This window comes from Peromyscus leucopus, chromosome 9, assembly GCF_004664715.2.
Source record: "Peromyscus leucopus breed LL Stock chromosome 9, UCI_PerLeu_2.1, whole genome shotgun sequence".
Taxonomy (NCBI): Eukaryota; Metazoa; Chordata; class Mammalia; order Rodentia; family Cricetidae; genus Peromyscus; species Peromyscus leucopus.
Genome location: NC_051070.1, coordinates 50812396 through 50827182, shown reverse-complemented (window position 1 = coordinate 50827182; position 14787 = coordinate 50812396). Strand labels below are relative to the sequence as shown.

The 14787-nt window shown below is 47.2% G+C and overlaps 1 protein-coding gene across 1 annotated transcript; it reads right to left on the bottom strand.

The window, feature by feature from the left end:
• Window positions 1-2074: 2074 nt before the first annotated feature.
• Mlnr (motilin receptor) lies at window positions 2075-10332 on the bottom strand. The gene is given in 11 exon segments (XM_028877663.1): window positions 2075-2211; window positions 7012-7145; window positions 7207-7288; window positions 7291-7303; window positions 7999-8147; window positions 8150-8350; window positions 8353-8425; window positions 8427-8510; window positions 8512-8624; window positions 8627-8825; window positions 10294-10332. Coding segments are annotated over 11 exon segments (1224 nt in total).
• Window positions 10333-14787: the final 4455 nt, after the last annotated feature.

The window sequence follows — 14787 nt, the reverse complement described above, 5'->3', positions numbered from 1 at the left end:
TTCCATGAAAACAAATGACTTGGAGTAGTAGCCTTATCAGCATTCATTGATATTCTAATAAATATCTTGACGGATATAAAACAAAACCCTAAAGTGAACTATAAAGTATTTATGGAGTAGTAAAAGACTCATAATTGCCAATGGTTGGAGCTAAAGAGGTGTTTCAGCAGTTATGGGCACTGGCTGCTCTTCCAGAGGACCCAGGTTCAATTCCCATCACCCACATCATGGCTCATAACCATGTGTAACTCCAGTCCCAGGGATTATGATGCCCTCTTCAGACCTCTAATGGCATTAGGCATGTATGGGGTACATTAACATACATGCAGTCAAAATCCCCATACAAATAGTTTTTTTTTTTTTTCATTGCCAAAGCTTCTATTTTCAATAGATGGCAGTTAAAACAGGGTCACAACTGGTCAAGACACAGAGAAAAGAGACTGTGGAATTCTCAGTCTGAAATAGGACATCTATCTCATACCCCTCCTCCCAAGGTTCAGGGCTCATTGCAGAAGAGGGGATGGACAGAGTGTAAGAAGAGCCAGAGGCAGTTGATGACTGCAAGGAAGCCCTGTGTTCTAGGCACAGCAGGGCAGCTGCACGTGCAAACCCACATGTGACAGCATGCACAAGACCTGTGCAAGCTCAAGCCAGATCGAATCCCATCATGGGGAGAGGAAATGGGCACTAAGTCCCACCCCTAGCTGAAGAGCTATGGGCAATTGATAACTGTGGGTTGATGGACAGTCCGGTTTCTTTAAGAACGTTGACCCTGGTAAGTGGGTCACACTCCAGTGGACATCTACACAGCCAAGAACATATGGACAACACAAATTGGACTAATGGGTTTAAAAAAGAGAGAGAGGACACAAAGTTGGGTGAACAGGGAAAGGATGGAGCTGGGAGGAGCTGGGGCACATTGCATGAACATATCAAAGAACTGATGAAAAGCCCTGCAGCCATCATGGAGGAGCCGAGGCCACTGTCGCCACCACTGCTGAAAAACCAAGCCTGAGCCAGAGCTTTGAGAAGGCGTCTGCAGAGCCTGCAGTATCTCTGGAAAAACAAAACCAAAAACAAAACAAAACACACACGAAAAGGCAGGTCTTACGGGAAGATGCTTTTAAAAGGTGGTCTCACGAAACTGGAAGAAAAGATGGCGGCGCAGAGCCACATGCACGAGCATGGATGGCAGACAACGGTGAGACTAGAGACGCGGCAGCAAAGGGTATGGGAGCCATCTGGGAGAGCACGGCGGCAGCAGACAAGAAACATGGCATTACTGAAGCACAACGGTCACGCCCTGGTGACCCACAGAGAGGTCGCACCAGGACAGGGAGATGTGCGGTGGCCTGGAGCTCTCTGGGAAACATGTCATCACTGTCCTCATCCTACTCACCTGCCTGTGGCACCGAGCCACTGCGGCTGCAGCCTGTGCTGCTTGCCCTGCTGGGAGGAGGAGACAATTGGACAGCCAGGGTGGCTGGTACCAAAGGCGGGGAGGTGTGAGGCGGCCTGAAGAGCTCATGGATTCTGCCCCCCAGATGCCTAGCCACAAGATCACCCTGACTCTGGGCCACAGAGGGAGAGAGCTGAACCAAGTCTCTGCAGTGGTCCAGTATTTATGGTGCTTTAGAAACCAGAAACCTCGAACCAGAAACAATGACTCCTTGCAATGAATATTTGCAGTAAAGATGTTAGGGTGTGTATGTGTGTGTGTGTGTGTGTGTGTGTGTGTGTGTGTGTGTAGGACACACTACACTTTGCAGTTCCACTTCAATGAACAAGTAAGTGATGGAGAGGTGGGAGAGATGGAGGAATGGAGATGACCTGAGTATGGTGGAGAGCGGTGGAACTAGACCCACTGTGGTGGACAGGGGAGCATGTTGTTGACAAGTAGGGCCTGCAGGGCTGTATGCAGCAGCCTGGAGCTCTCCCAGGCTCTACCCCCAAATGTTCTGCCCAGCGGCACAATCACCCTGACTCTCAGCAATAATGACAAGATGTCCGGGATAGAAAACGGTTCATTTTCTGGATTGGACCTCCTCAAAAGACCCCAGGGTCTGTGCTGTCCTCAAAGGCTGTCTTGGTATCCTTGATCCATGCTATAGTCAGAGGACGTGCTGATATCCATGCCACCGGAGGCCATGCCAATGTCTGGCCCATGCTGCCGCTGGAGGCCAGGTGGATGTCCATGGTCTGCACTGCCACCTAAAATCATGTGGATGTTCATGGTCTGTGCTCCCATAGGAGGCCATGTGATGTCTGTGGTCCATGTTACCACGGAAGGCCATGTGAATGTCCATAGAAGCTGCAATGTGACACAGTGAGTCACTGTAAACATCTTTGTTCATATATCTTTACTTACAAGTGTTCGTTGCAGAGTCATGGGTCAGGTTCTAGGCCTCCGGTTCCTACTACACTATTGATGCTGGGCCCCCACCTAGGACTTTCCTTAGATCTCCTATTGTTGCCCTGTGTTGTGGAGATCCTGCAGCTTTGGGTCTGTGGGTCAGGTTCCTTCATGTGCTCCAGCAGATCATAGATGGGGTGGATGTTGGGGTGGGCTAAGTTATAACCCTGGGTCTGGGCCTGGGCAGCTGTAAGAAGGTTGGTCTGCCAGATGATAAATGGGGACAGCTCTCCCATGCTTACAACTTCGGGGCTGGCTCACCCACACTTGGACTAACAGGGTTGGCTCTGCTGCTCTTATGACCTCAGGGCCAGCTCTCCCACCTGCCCCAAGTGTTGATGGGTATGTGGAGGCAGGGGGCACTCTCTACCGCTCACGCCACCACAAGACAGAGTACTCTTGATATGGACTCCTCTGTACAGGCTTTTTCTTTTTGGCCACCAACCAGCTCCCAAATCATGACACAGGGACTTCTTATCAGCTTTGAATGCTTGGCCTAGCTTAGGCATGTTTCTGGCTAGCTCCTTTAACTTAAATTAACCTGTTTCTCTTTATCTACCTTTTGCCTTGGGGCTCATTACCTTCCTTCTGTATATCTTACTTTCACTGCGTCTCTATGTCTGTATGTCTGTCTGTCTGGCTTCTCACCCTGGGCGTGTCCCTCATTCTCTCCTACTTCTCTCATTCTTTTTCTTCTTTTCTTGCCTAGATTTCTCCTATTTATTTTCTCTGCCCGCCTATCCTTCTCCTGCCTACCTATTGGCCATTCAGCTCTTTATTAGACCAATCAGGTGCCTTAGGCAGGCAAGGTGAAACAGATGCAACACAAACAAAAGTAACACACCTTTACACAGTTAAAGTAACATTCTGCAGCAAAAAAGGAACGTGACACATCCTTACATAGTTACAATAATATTCTACAACGGGGCTGGAGAGATGGCTCAGAGGTTAAGAGCACTGGCTGTTCTTGCAGAGGTTCTGAGTTCTATTCCCAGCAACCACATGGTGGCTCACAACCATCTGTAATGAGATCTGACACTCTCTTCTGGCATATAGGCACAACACAGTATACATAATAAATAAATCTTTAAAAAAATATTCTACAACCCTCCTCCCTGTGAAATATCCCCAAATTGAAGGAGAAGTTAACATTCCCTAAATGCTAAAGTCAGATAATGGTTCACCCCCAGTACAAACGCCCAGTAAACTAGGAATGGGTAGGAACAGCCTCAATAAATGTGATACCCAAAATGTCCATAGCTAACATTACACTCCGTGGTGAAACTAACTTTCCTCTGTGGTAGAGATCAAAATGAGGATGCCTGCCCTTAGCAGTTCTGTTTATAATAGTACTGGATGTCCCAGTAGAGCAATTAGAGGAGAAAAGAATCCACAGAAAGTAATAAAAGAAAGCCATAAAATCACTATGTTCAAAGTCTAAGGCAGGCAAAAACCCTAAGTATTCAACAAAACATAACTGACTGAATACAAGATATACAAATTCAGAAGAATGTAGAGCTAACTGGCAAATTTTTGAAATAACTGATATTTACAATGTTTAATGTAGAGCATTTGCCAATATGGATCACATTTTGAGCCACAGAACAGCTTGAAAACATAAACTTTATAAAATAGGTTCTCTGAACAGAAAGCCATTTAAGAAAGAAAAACAGAAGTACAAATGGGAGTTTAGAAAAGTCTCTGCCCTTGAAAATTAAATTCTATGCTTTGAAATAACTTGCTAGTCACAAAGGAAACTGGAATGTGTTTTCACAAGTAACAATGGTGTTCTGGAAGATTATATGGGACTGCAACTTCTTTCCAATTCCTTCCTTTGTGTTGGAAAATAACTCCTTTCGGAACTTGCCCAGCTTGAGTGGCATATTATCCCACAGAATATGACAAAGGTGTGTTTAGGATCCTCAGAGGTGTGGCTGTAAGAGGTAATGCAGCTTTCCTAGCATCTTCTGGAATACCAATTTGGTGAAAGATAGCCACCAGGAAGTATCTGTGGTAGTCTAAATTAGAGTTGCCCCACCCCCAATAGCTTTATAAATAATTTCTGGAGCACCCTCCTAGATTCTTGTGGCCTTGATTTATTTTCCTTATTCAGTGTGGGGATCACATGGAATCTTAAGACCTTCCTTTTAGCCAAGTCTCAAAGCTTGATCAGGTCTGCGCTGGTGTGGAGAACAATTTTAGATCTCAGAACAAACTTTCCAACATATTTTGATCATGACAGGAATACATTTATTTTGAGTCCCAGGAAAGATACTAACTAAGGCACAAATGAAATAAGTTGCACAACACAACTTTTGCTACATATGATGTGCTGACATTCTGTGTTCTGTTATTACCTATTCAGTTGCATGAAACAAAAAGTGACATTGCATGATGTCACAGTCTACTAATGGGCAGAGGCCACTTGGGAACCTTGCAGGATGAGCTTCATCTCAGGGACCCTATGGCAGAGAGAATAGAGATGGCCCTCTCTCGCCAAGTCCACACCTGGGAGTATGCGTCAGTTATAAGAAGGCATGATGTTAATAGCCATTTTCTAAAATATGCAGAAGAAAGCTCAAAGGAGAGGTCTTTGTTTCTGTATCTATGATATTCTACAATCATCTGGAAGGTTCCTCACAGTGACCTTTTCTAAGCAGCACAGAGCTGTCCCTCTAAGAGGAGAATCCCAAGGATGTCTTGTGAGTGCTCCCAAAGGCTCTGCGTCATTCCCAGGACTTCAGTGGGCATTCTTGGAGAAGGAAGATGGTGAGTTGGTTCTGTGATAAAATGGGGAAGAAAATGCTGTGTAGCATTTTCTCAGCATCTGATTGGACTGTCCTGTGACAGGTAGTGGTGATGCAGGGCTACTGAATGTACCATATTTCACCACAGAGCCCTTGTGTTGATAAACCCTGAAGTTCTGGAGAAGTCAGTTGTAGGAGATACTTTCCTAAGAGACGGCTCTCTGCTTCCTCACTAGCTGGAAGCAGACACGGGCGACGTACTGCTTCATACCAGCATGTGCTAAGCCCGGGGCAGGGAGGGAGGGAAGCTTACCTCTGTTAATATGATGAAAAAGTAATGGAACCTATCATCTCAAGATCCCACTGGCTTAATTGTCCTTTACAGTTGTAACTGTTCAAAAGGAGCCACAGTAGTCTATGACATGAAGTCATTTAGACACCCGCTGAGGCTGTCCAAACTGTGACCTGGGAGCAGAGCCACTGAATCAGTGAGTGACCTGAGCTAACTCTCCAGTTCTGAATCGTTCTGTAGGGCGCCATTCACACACAATCCCTGTGTTGGCCAGGACAGAGGACCTCTACAAATATGTTTATGTTGTAAAGCATACACTTTTAAATATGTATTTTCATTTTAGTGTGTGTGTGTGTGTGTGTGTGTGTGTGTGTGTGTGTGTGTGTACAGGTGCCAAGGAGGCTGCAAATGGGAGTGGGCATTAGATCCCCTAGTGCCAGAATTACAGGCTGTTAGCTGCTCCATGTGGGTGCTGGGGCCACCTTTGGAATTCTTAACCACAACTTTGGAAACCACTTTAAAATATGGCTTATAGGGCTGGAGAAATGTCCTAGTGAATAAAAGTACATACTGTTCCTTCAAAGGACCCAAATTGGGATCCCAGCACCCAGTGCCCCAAGCTTGAGCCCTGGATCCCACACAATGGAAGAACAACAGCTCAAGTTGTCCTCTGCCTCCACATACAGGCTGAGGCATGTGTGCACTCTCCCTAGCAATGAATTGAAAACATACGTTCAAAAAGAATTTTCAATGCATTGCTTTTCATCCTCTGACTTTTGCTATAAGCCCTGGACCTCAGTGGGTAGGAAAATCAGAACCAGACTCAAATCGAGCCACAGAGCACCCGTGTGGTAAGTCCAAGTCCATCACCAGTGAGAAGCTTGGGTTTGGGACAGTGAGTTGCCATACACTATGAAGAACAGTTCTAAAACGTTGCTCCTAAACTATCTGATTCACTTCCAAGCTAGAGAAAGGCGAGACTCCTGAACACGAGCACCTAGCTGGAAATTGTAGTTGCTTCTAAAAATGTTGCACCCTTATATGGGAATTAAATTAATTTACAGGACCCAGACTCACCGTTTTCTTGCCTTCTATAATATACTACATTTATATTCCAAATAATAAAAATAAGCCCCCCTCCCCCAATCTCAGAAGTGATGGCCTTTAAACAGCATCTCTCTGTGACAGGCACTTAACCACAAAACGAGCAACCAAGTTCCTAGAGAAGAGAGAACAAATGAGGAACTACTAGATGTCCCCGCCGCCCCAACACACTGAGTGAGGTGGAATCCCAGAATGCAAAAGTGAGCATAGATAAGGGAAACAAACTAAAAAGACTGATCATTGCTCTTCATACCTTGTTTTAAACCCACAACAAAACATGCTGGGCATTTCTTCACCAACTTGTAAAATTTCAAACACTCATTGCAGTTCTTCTTAACACAACCTCCCCTCCGTCATCTTCAGTTTTCTTATAAATAAACCCGTGTCTGTCAAGTCCTAGAACTGTTTTTTGTGTGATGGTGAGGGCATCGTATTTGGGGAGCCAGCAGTATCACCCCTTATCTCCACTTCTACAGATATTTCCCCACGCCCACTCCCCAGCCTGAGCTGTCTTGTCAGAAGCAGTTTCCAGATAGCTGTTCTGTGCTTCTTGGAAATGAGATTAGAGAGGATGGGGTTGTTGAACACGCTGATTTTTTTTTTTTTTTTTTTTTTTTGTTGAACACGCTCAGAGAGAAAAGTTGCAGAACGACAAGTAACTAACGTACTGAGAGAAGCTCATCATCGGGGAATCTTCAGTGTTCATGTAAATGATTCTGTCAGTATGGAAAGCAACCAACAAGCTATGAATCACTGCCACCGTAAAACAAGACACAGGCACCGGACTTGGCAAACTCATTCAAATAAAATAAAGCCCCACCTGTCCCTGTACCTGGATGGGTAAGTAACAGCAACATGAGTTAGAAGCTTTACTTAAACAGATCATCATGCTAGCCACTCCCCTCCCCCGCAAGAAAAAAAATCAGATCGTGAACTGCATTGATGTTTGTTTTCTAACTGTACACTAGGATCACAAATGTGTAAGCACAATTCCACACCAGAAGGGGCCCCACAAGTGGTTTTGGCTTCCGCTTCCGCTTTAGAAATATGTTCTGGTTCTCTCTGGAAATGATTCTCAACAGTTCTGAAGAGTTTTAGTTATTTGTTTTGGTTCGCTTTAGTCTCCGGAATAATTTAACATAGAGTAGAATCTTCAGCAATCAAGCTCATCTTCTCAAGGGAACTGGGAGTAACGCCAATTACGAACCTATCAGAGACTGAGCGAGCTCCCAGTTACCCATCCTGGATCGCAGCGACTTTGGAAAACCTTCGCTATCTCCGGGTTCCCGCCCCCCACCCTAAGGGCTCAACGTGATCCCCTACTTTCACTGGGAAACAAACCTACAGGTGAAGACGAGCAAAGCTGATGTGCCCAACAGTGTTTGGAGAGGGGGTTGGTATCACCTACTCAGGACAAGGACCCCTTCGCGCCTTGGTCAGGCCTCCCCGGGGGACCGGCTTTTCCACAGCTCGAATCCGATGAGCCCATAGAGGATGCTGAGGCATAGGAAGGGCAGGAAGAAGTTGGCAGTGGTGACCCACAACCTGATGCTCAGCTCCTCGAGCTGCGCGGTGCTTGGATCGCACTCACCGATAACAGCGCTGCAGCCTCCACAGCCTCGGTTCCGAAAGATGGCAGGGACAGCACTGGTGTCCACGAGGACCCGAAGGCGGCGGGACCCGGATCGAGGGGTTGACCTGCAGAGAGGCCGGGGAGGACATCCTGTTGGACGCCCACCAGAAAGAAGAAGGGCCCTGCTAAGAGCAATGCCACTACCCAAAGCGCGGCGATGAGCGGCTCTGGGTGACAAGGACGACCCGCGCTCGCAGCGGGCGGCAGATTGCCAGGTAGCACTCAACACTGAGTGCCTGTCGCGTGCAGCAGCGTGGCATAGGTGCAGCCCTCGCCCAAGTAGAGAGACAGGCGCCAGAGAAGTGTCCCGAACACCTAGGGCCCTCGAGCGCCACAGATGGTACAGGTTGAAAGGGAGCCCAAGCAGGATGAGCAGATCGGACACCGCCATGCCGCCCAGGTACAGGTTGGTGGTGGTCCGCACGTCGCGGTAGCGCCGATCAGCATCAAGGTCACCAAGTTGCCGCTCATACCCAGGGCGAACAGGCTGAGGCACACCGAGGTCACTGGCATCAGCGCTCCCAGGGGGAATGCCAAGCAGCAGCGGCGCTCATCACAGGGCTGCAGCGCGCCCCACAGCGGTTCCCCCGCGCCCTGGGACGGTGGCTGACATTCCAGGGCATGGCTGTGGGCTGCCTAAAGGAGAACCCACGCTCTCGGCAGCAGCAAATGAGCCTGGATGTCTGATGGTGCGTTCATTGCCCTCACCACAACGCCGGGTCCCCGGGAGTGCAGTGAGATGCGGGTAGCCTCCGCCTCCGCACGTGGCCAGCCCCCCAGCTCCAGCCTGGACACTGTCTCCCAGTCCCTAGGTTTTGCAGGGCGTTCCCTCGCGACGCTGACCGCATCTCAGGAGCCCTGAAGGGTTAAGCCCAGGTACTGCGTCCTGAAGGTGGGAGAGGGCACCTACTATCAGGAAGCCGCCATCCTAACTAGAAAGAGAGCAGTCCAGGCAGGCATTGGAGCCCTTTCTGGGTCTAGTATTGGTCCTGTGACAGAGCTGCTGCCTGGCCTTGAAAATGTGTCACATCTGGTCCCTGCACAGTTCTTACACCTCTGTAAGTTTACAAATGAGGGTGGAGGGCGTGCATCAAATTATGGATCCCTCAAATCTACAAACAAGATCGTTAAAAACAACAACAAAAACTTACCCCTAAGAACCTGGGTTTGTGTACACTTAGATGCTTTCACACTCTATGTGTTTTTAAACTGAAAACACGAAAGACTATGCCAAACATTTGAGAGAACAAAAATTTAGGAAAAGGTGAAAAAGGTGTTATGAGTCAGCTTCTTGTAGTCTCTCACAATAGCCGAGGCTTCCGACTCATCAGGCTCTGTGTTGTCAACCTAATCCTCGTGGGCATGGACCAAGCGGTGTTCAGGTATTTAAGGTCCACTAGAACTTGGATGGCCCACTCAGCTCCACTCCCTGTCTCCCTCTCCATCACCCTCTCCTAACCCTGGCCTTTCTCAACAGACCTTCGGCCAAAGTCTTTATCTTCGCGAACAAACTGGAGTCTAGCAAAGCTTTTCATTCATTCTGTTGTGATTTAAACTTTCAATCTTGGACTGGTGAGATGCTCAGGGAGTAAAGGCTTTTGCTGCCAAACCTGAAGATCTGAGTTCCATCCCCCACGTAGAAGGAGAGATGACTCTTTCCAAGTTGTCTTCTGGCATCCACATGCATTGTTGTGGTACACAGTTGTGTACATATGCAAAAGTCAATGTAAGAAAGGTGAAAAAAATTGTCACTGTGTCTTCAATAAATAAATGTAAAAAGAAATTAAAATAAAAAAAATTGAACCTCTCCTCCCCAAGTTCTTCCTTTTCTTTTAGACCTGAAATTCGGGACAAATGCCTTCTGCCCTTGCTTGCCTTGTATATTCAAGAAGCATGGCCCTTATGAGGGCTGCTTTCTATCATTGCTTTCTTGCTGTTCTAAAGCCCACCTCCACCAAACTGCACCAGAATTCCCTTCTCCAGACCTCATTGGCTCACTTTTGTTCCCTGAGGCTCAGCTGCCTCCCTATCTCCAGCAAGCAAAGCACGGGTGTGTGTGTGTGTGTGTGTGTGTGTGTGTGTGTGTGTGTGTGGCAAATCACACCTCCCCGATGACCTTGGCCTCTTGGACTGCTGACTTCATTTCTATCAATGGCCAGCCAGGCCCCTTACCCCAACTCCCGTTATTCCCCAACTGAACTTATTCCTATCCTAAGGTTTCGGGAGCCCACCTCTACCTTGCCGACGACTGTTCATCCCTGTTTTTGCCTGGCTCTTTGCAGCTCACTTTCCCTCATGGGTATTCTGGTCATCCTTTACCCTGTTTGGGTCTTCTGTCTTTTCCTTGTCTCTCACCTGCCTCAGGTCCTCACTTCCTTCCCTTTCCCAACTTGAATTTCACGAGCAGCGACACCCTCAGTGTCCTTGCCTTTATCTTCATCAACACCCCCATTCCACCCAGAGCACAGCCACCTCTCTGGTTAAGCTGTGCTCCGCCTTCGCCATGCATGCTCCCACTTTGCTGCCTTTCACTGAAAATGCATAGCTTTAGCAGGACTTAGCTCAGTGGTTCTAAACTTGTGGGCTGCAACCCCTTTGGGGTGGGGTTAAATAATCCTTTCACAGGGATCACATATTTACATTACAATTCATTTACTCTTTTGTTTTTATTTTTGTTTTTCAAGACAGGGTTTTTCTGTATAGCTCTGGCTGTCCTGGAATTCGCTCTGTAGACCAGGCTGGCCTGGAACTCATAGTAATCCACCTGCCTCTACCTCCCAAGTGCTGGGATTAAAGGCACGTGCCACCACTGCCCAGCTACATTACAATTCATCACAGTAGTAAACTTATTTATGAAGTAGCAATGAAATAATTTTATGGTTGGGGATCACCACAACGTGAGGAACTGTATTAGGGGGTCCCAGCACTAGGAAGGTTGAGAATCACTGCCTTAGCTTCTCCCCAACATTCACCACCAGAATACTTACCCTTCCCTACCTCAGTTATTCCCTCACTCTTCAGACTCCTGCCCTGAACCTTCTTCTCCATTAACTCTCAATTCCTCTCCCTCTCACTCTGGGATGGTGATCTTGCATCCAATTTCTCTGACAAAACAGAAGTAATGGGAAGGAAATGTCTATATTGTCCCACACCACACCATCCTGCCTTCCTTCCTCCACTAGACAAATGAATAAGCCTTGTTGCTGGAGTCAGCTTGACCTCTTTAAGCATCCCATCTCTTCCTGGACATCACTTAATCAATTCCCTTCCTCTCCTACATCGTATATATTTTTTTTCTTCTGAATCATTTCCACGTCTTCAATAAAGTTCAAGAGTTTATTTTCAAGTCTCCCCTCCCCTCCCTCCTTCCCAGGCTTTCGAAGAGACAATGTAGTGTCTTCCTCTATAGTTGATGTTTTCCCCTGAGCTTTCAGCAGCAGGGCAGCAAGATGAAGCAGCTAGAGTACTGTAGGGTGCAGCTTGGGCAAATGAACAGAAGGTCCGGTAAGTGTTGTTTTCTTGGGTTGCCTTTGAATCCCTAAGGATCCAGGCATTGGGGGTTAGGACAGGTGGCTTAAAGGTCTTTGTGTAGTTAGAAGACAAGGGTACCTAACTGTGTTCTTGGTGGCATGGGCTGGGACTGGCTAGACTGTATTTCCATGTCCCCTTCTCCCTTGTCATGAGTTGTCTCTGGCCTTTCCTGGACTCATAACACTTGGGCTGCCTGGGCTGCCAATCTCTGAGTCTCTCATTTCTTCCACTCTGCTCTGCAGCTTGGAAGGCTAGCCCTACTTCTGCTGAAGGTACCCCGATTCCTTTGCTCATCCACTAGTGTCACCTAAGAAGGCTGTTTCAAGTGGCCACCACATCAGGTGTGTAGTGTAGCCCTAGTCTGTGTGTGCCTTCCATTCAGGTATCCAGGTATCCCCTTTCTCCATTTTCTCTAGAGTATGATAAACGTACTATTCAGCTTACTTGGCTATTCATTTAATAAATATATCAGCATCTGGTGCACCAGAAGGCAGGGTTTTAATCTATTGCGCCCAGAGCTGCTTCTCTGCTGTCTGGATTGGCACATCTCAGAAAATGAGAATTTGGTAAATATTTGTAAGATGTCTTTGATAATCACCTATCACTAGTCGGGTGAATCACTGATAGGGAGAGATGAATTACAGTGACTTTGTTTTTGTTTTGACAGCAGGACTATGGTGAATTTCAAACATTGGCTCAGTCCTGAGGGTGTAGCTGAGCCTTGCTTATTGACATTCTGTGGTCTAAGAACTGACTAACTCTACATGGTAGTTCCAGAGCCACTTGCCAGCAGGTCATCTGATAAGGGGGCTTTTTGAGTGGATCGGGGCCGCAGACATCTCTCCTCACCTAAGCATCTCTCTACTTAGTATTTGTTGGGGGCAAGAATATATGCAGGTCTGGCCCCGCTTTTCAGACCCTGTGTTTCTGAAAGCAAGAGGGCCAAGTCCCTAATAGGCTTCTGGTGTGTCAGGAGGCCTAAGAGGCCTCCTAGGCTGAGATGTCCTGATTACAAGAGCTAGTGCACGCTGTTTGAGCCCTTGCATATTTTAACTCAATCTTTAACAGCTTAGGGTAATAACCTCTTAGTAACCTCATATGAGCCAGAAAGGTTGGGGCTGTGCAGTCCACTGGTAAAGCCTCTGAGCACGGTAGTCTCCTGCTGGGCACTGTAACTTTAGCAGATATAGGGAGGGCTTAGTCTTTCAGAAACTAAATTATGAGGGCAGGTGAGAAAGGCTTTGGGGAATGCCCACAACTTGAATTTCACCGAAAACTTGAGACTTCACAGGTTTGGTCTCTTCTCCACAGAAAGGCAGTTATCTGAGGCAGTCCTAGGAATGTGAGCAACCACAGCAACTGACACATTTTGTAACATATCTGCTACTTATCTGCATGGTCCTGGGCCTTGGACACATGAAGCTGGGGCTTTACTACTGAGCTAGGATATCCCCAGTCCACACTTTCTAATATTTTAACAAACCAGATTTGGGAAATCTCATGTTATGTTTCAGGTTTTCAGTACGTCCTGTAAAGCAGGAAAGGTGTGGCAGGTCTGGGTCCCTATCCCCCAAAGGCTGCCACCTGTGGACTGGTGTCCACTGTGTGTGTACTCAAGTTCTCTGCACCCTCAGGCATATCCTGAGGTTTCTGTGTAGGAACACCTGTGTGCCATGCTCAAGGGACAGCTAACTGAGGTAGTTCCCCTAGCATGTGGGTTTCAGGGATTGCACTCAGGTCCTCAGGCTTGCCTGCAAGTGCAGTCCACCTTACCAGTTCCAGAAAAGGCATCTTAAGCAAAAGGCAAAGACAGGAAAGCTGGCTTTGGAAGAGGAACCTGGCAGAGAAGACTTAGAGCTCGCTTCTCCCTAATAAACCTCTAGGATCTGACCATCGCAGGGATGTGGGCTCAGGTGTGGCCAGGGCTACCTACGACACAGCTTCCTATCACTGCAGTGAATGCTCACCTCAGCTCCCCCTGGGGAAAAGAGGCAGGTTCAGTGTGGCCAGGACAATGGTAAGCTCACCCCGTTCCCCACGAGATGAAAAGCTGCCACTACCTAAACATCTGAAGGGGCAGCTGTAAATTCTGACAGGTTGATGACCACTATTATGTATATTTATTTTGTCAATTTTTCTTCCTGAGTTGCTTCTAAGACCGCCAGGGGAAAACTGGGCATGTTGGTTGCACATATATGATTCCAGCACACTGCAGATGGAGGAAGGATAGGAGTTCAAGGCTAGCCTGGGCTACATGATAGATAATCCCATCTCAAAAACAAAAAGAACACAAGGGAGAAAATGCCGACTTAGACGAAAGGATTAAAACATGACAGCATCACCTTTTTTGATGGTAGAGGATCACTTCTGGTTTTAAACCAGTTTTGTGTGCCAGCCTCCTTGGACAAGCACACGTGAGGTCTCTCTGCAGATAGACCATCTATCTGCTCCACATTGGTGAAAAGTACTTGTGTTACAAACTAAGTCCTGGAAAGCTCAGGCTAATGTATAAAATATCCCTGTCCAATGTATTCGAAGCCAAACAGGCGACAGGTGCAGGGCTGTAAGGGACTCTGATGTTCTCTTCTTTGTTTGGTACTGTGGAGTGATGATGGTTCTGGTCCAGGACCTCCCCTTCCTCAGCCTAGACTTTAAGCTTCACTGTGGTACCACACACATGGCATAGTGGCGATTAGAGATTCACCAAAATAGCAATGGACTCTCGAGGAGGCCTGTGGGACTGTTAGTGGGGGATGAGGAAAAGCTGAGCTGTTCAGTGGAGCAGACCCAACAGCATCATAACAGTTAGGTTCCGGGCTTCTGGTGGTGGGAAAGTCTTAACAGATGAGGAACTCAAGACAGGGATTTTATTTCTCCTGGGCATATTTTTTTTTCTTTATTTAGAGATTCTTGCTATGTTGCCCAGTGTGGCATCTAACTCCTAGGCTGAAATGATCTTCCTGCCTCAGCCTCTCAAGTAGATGGGACTAGAATTTTTCCTTTTTTTCTTTCCAATGAGAAGTTATACCAAAATCACCTTTTATTTTTTATGTAAAGCATACAAGAC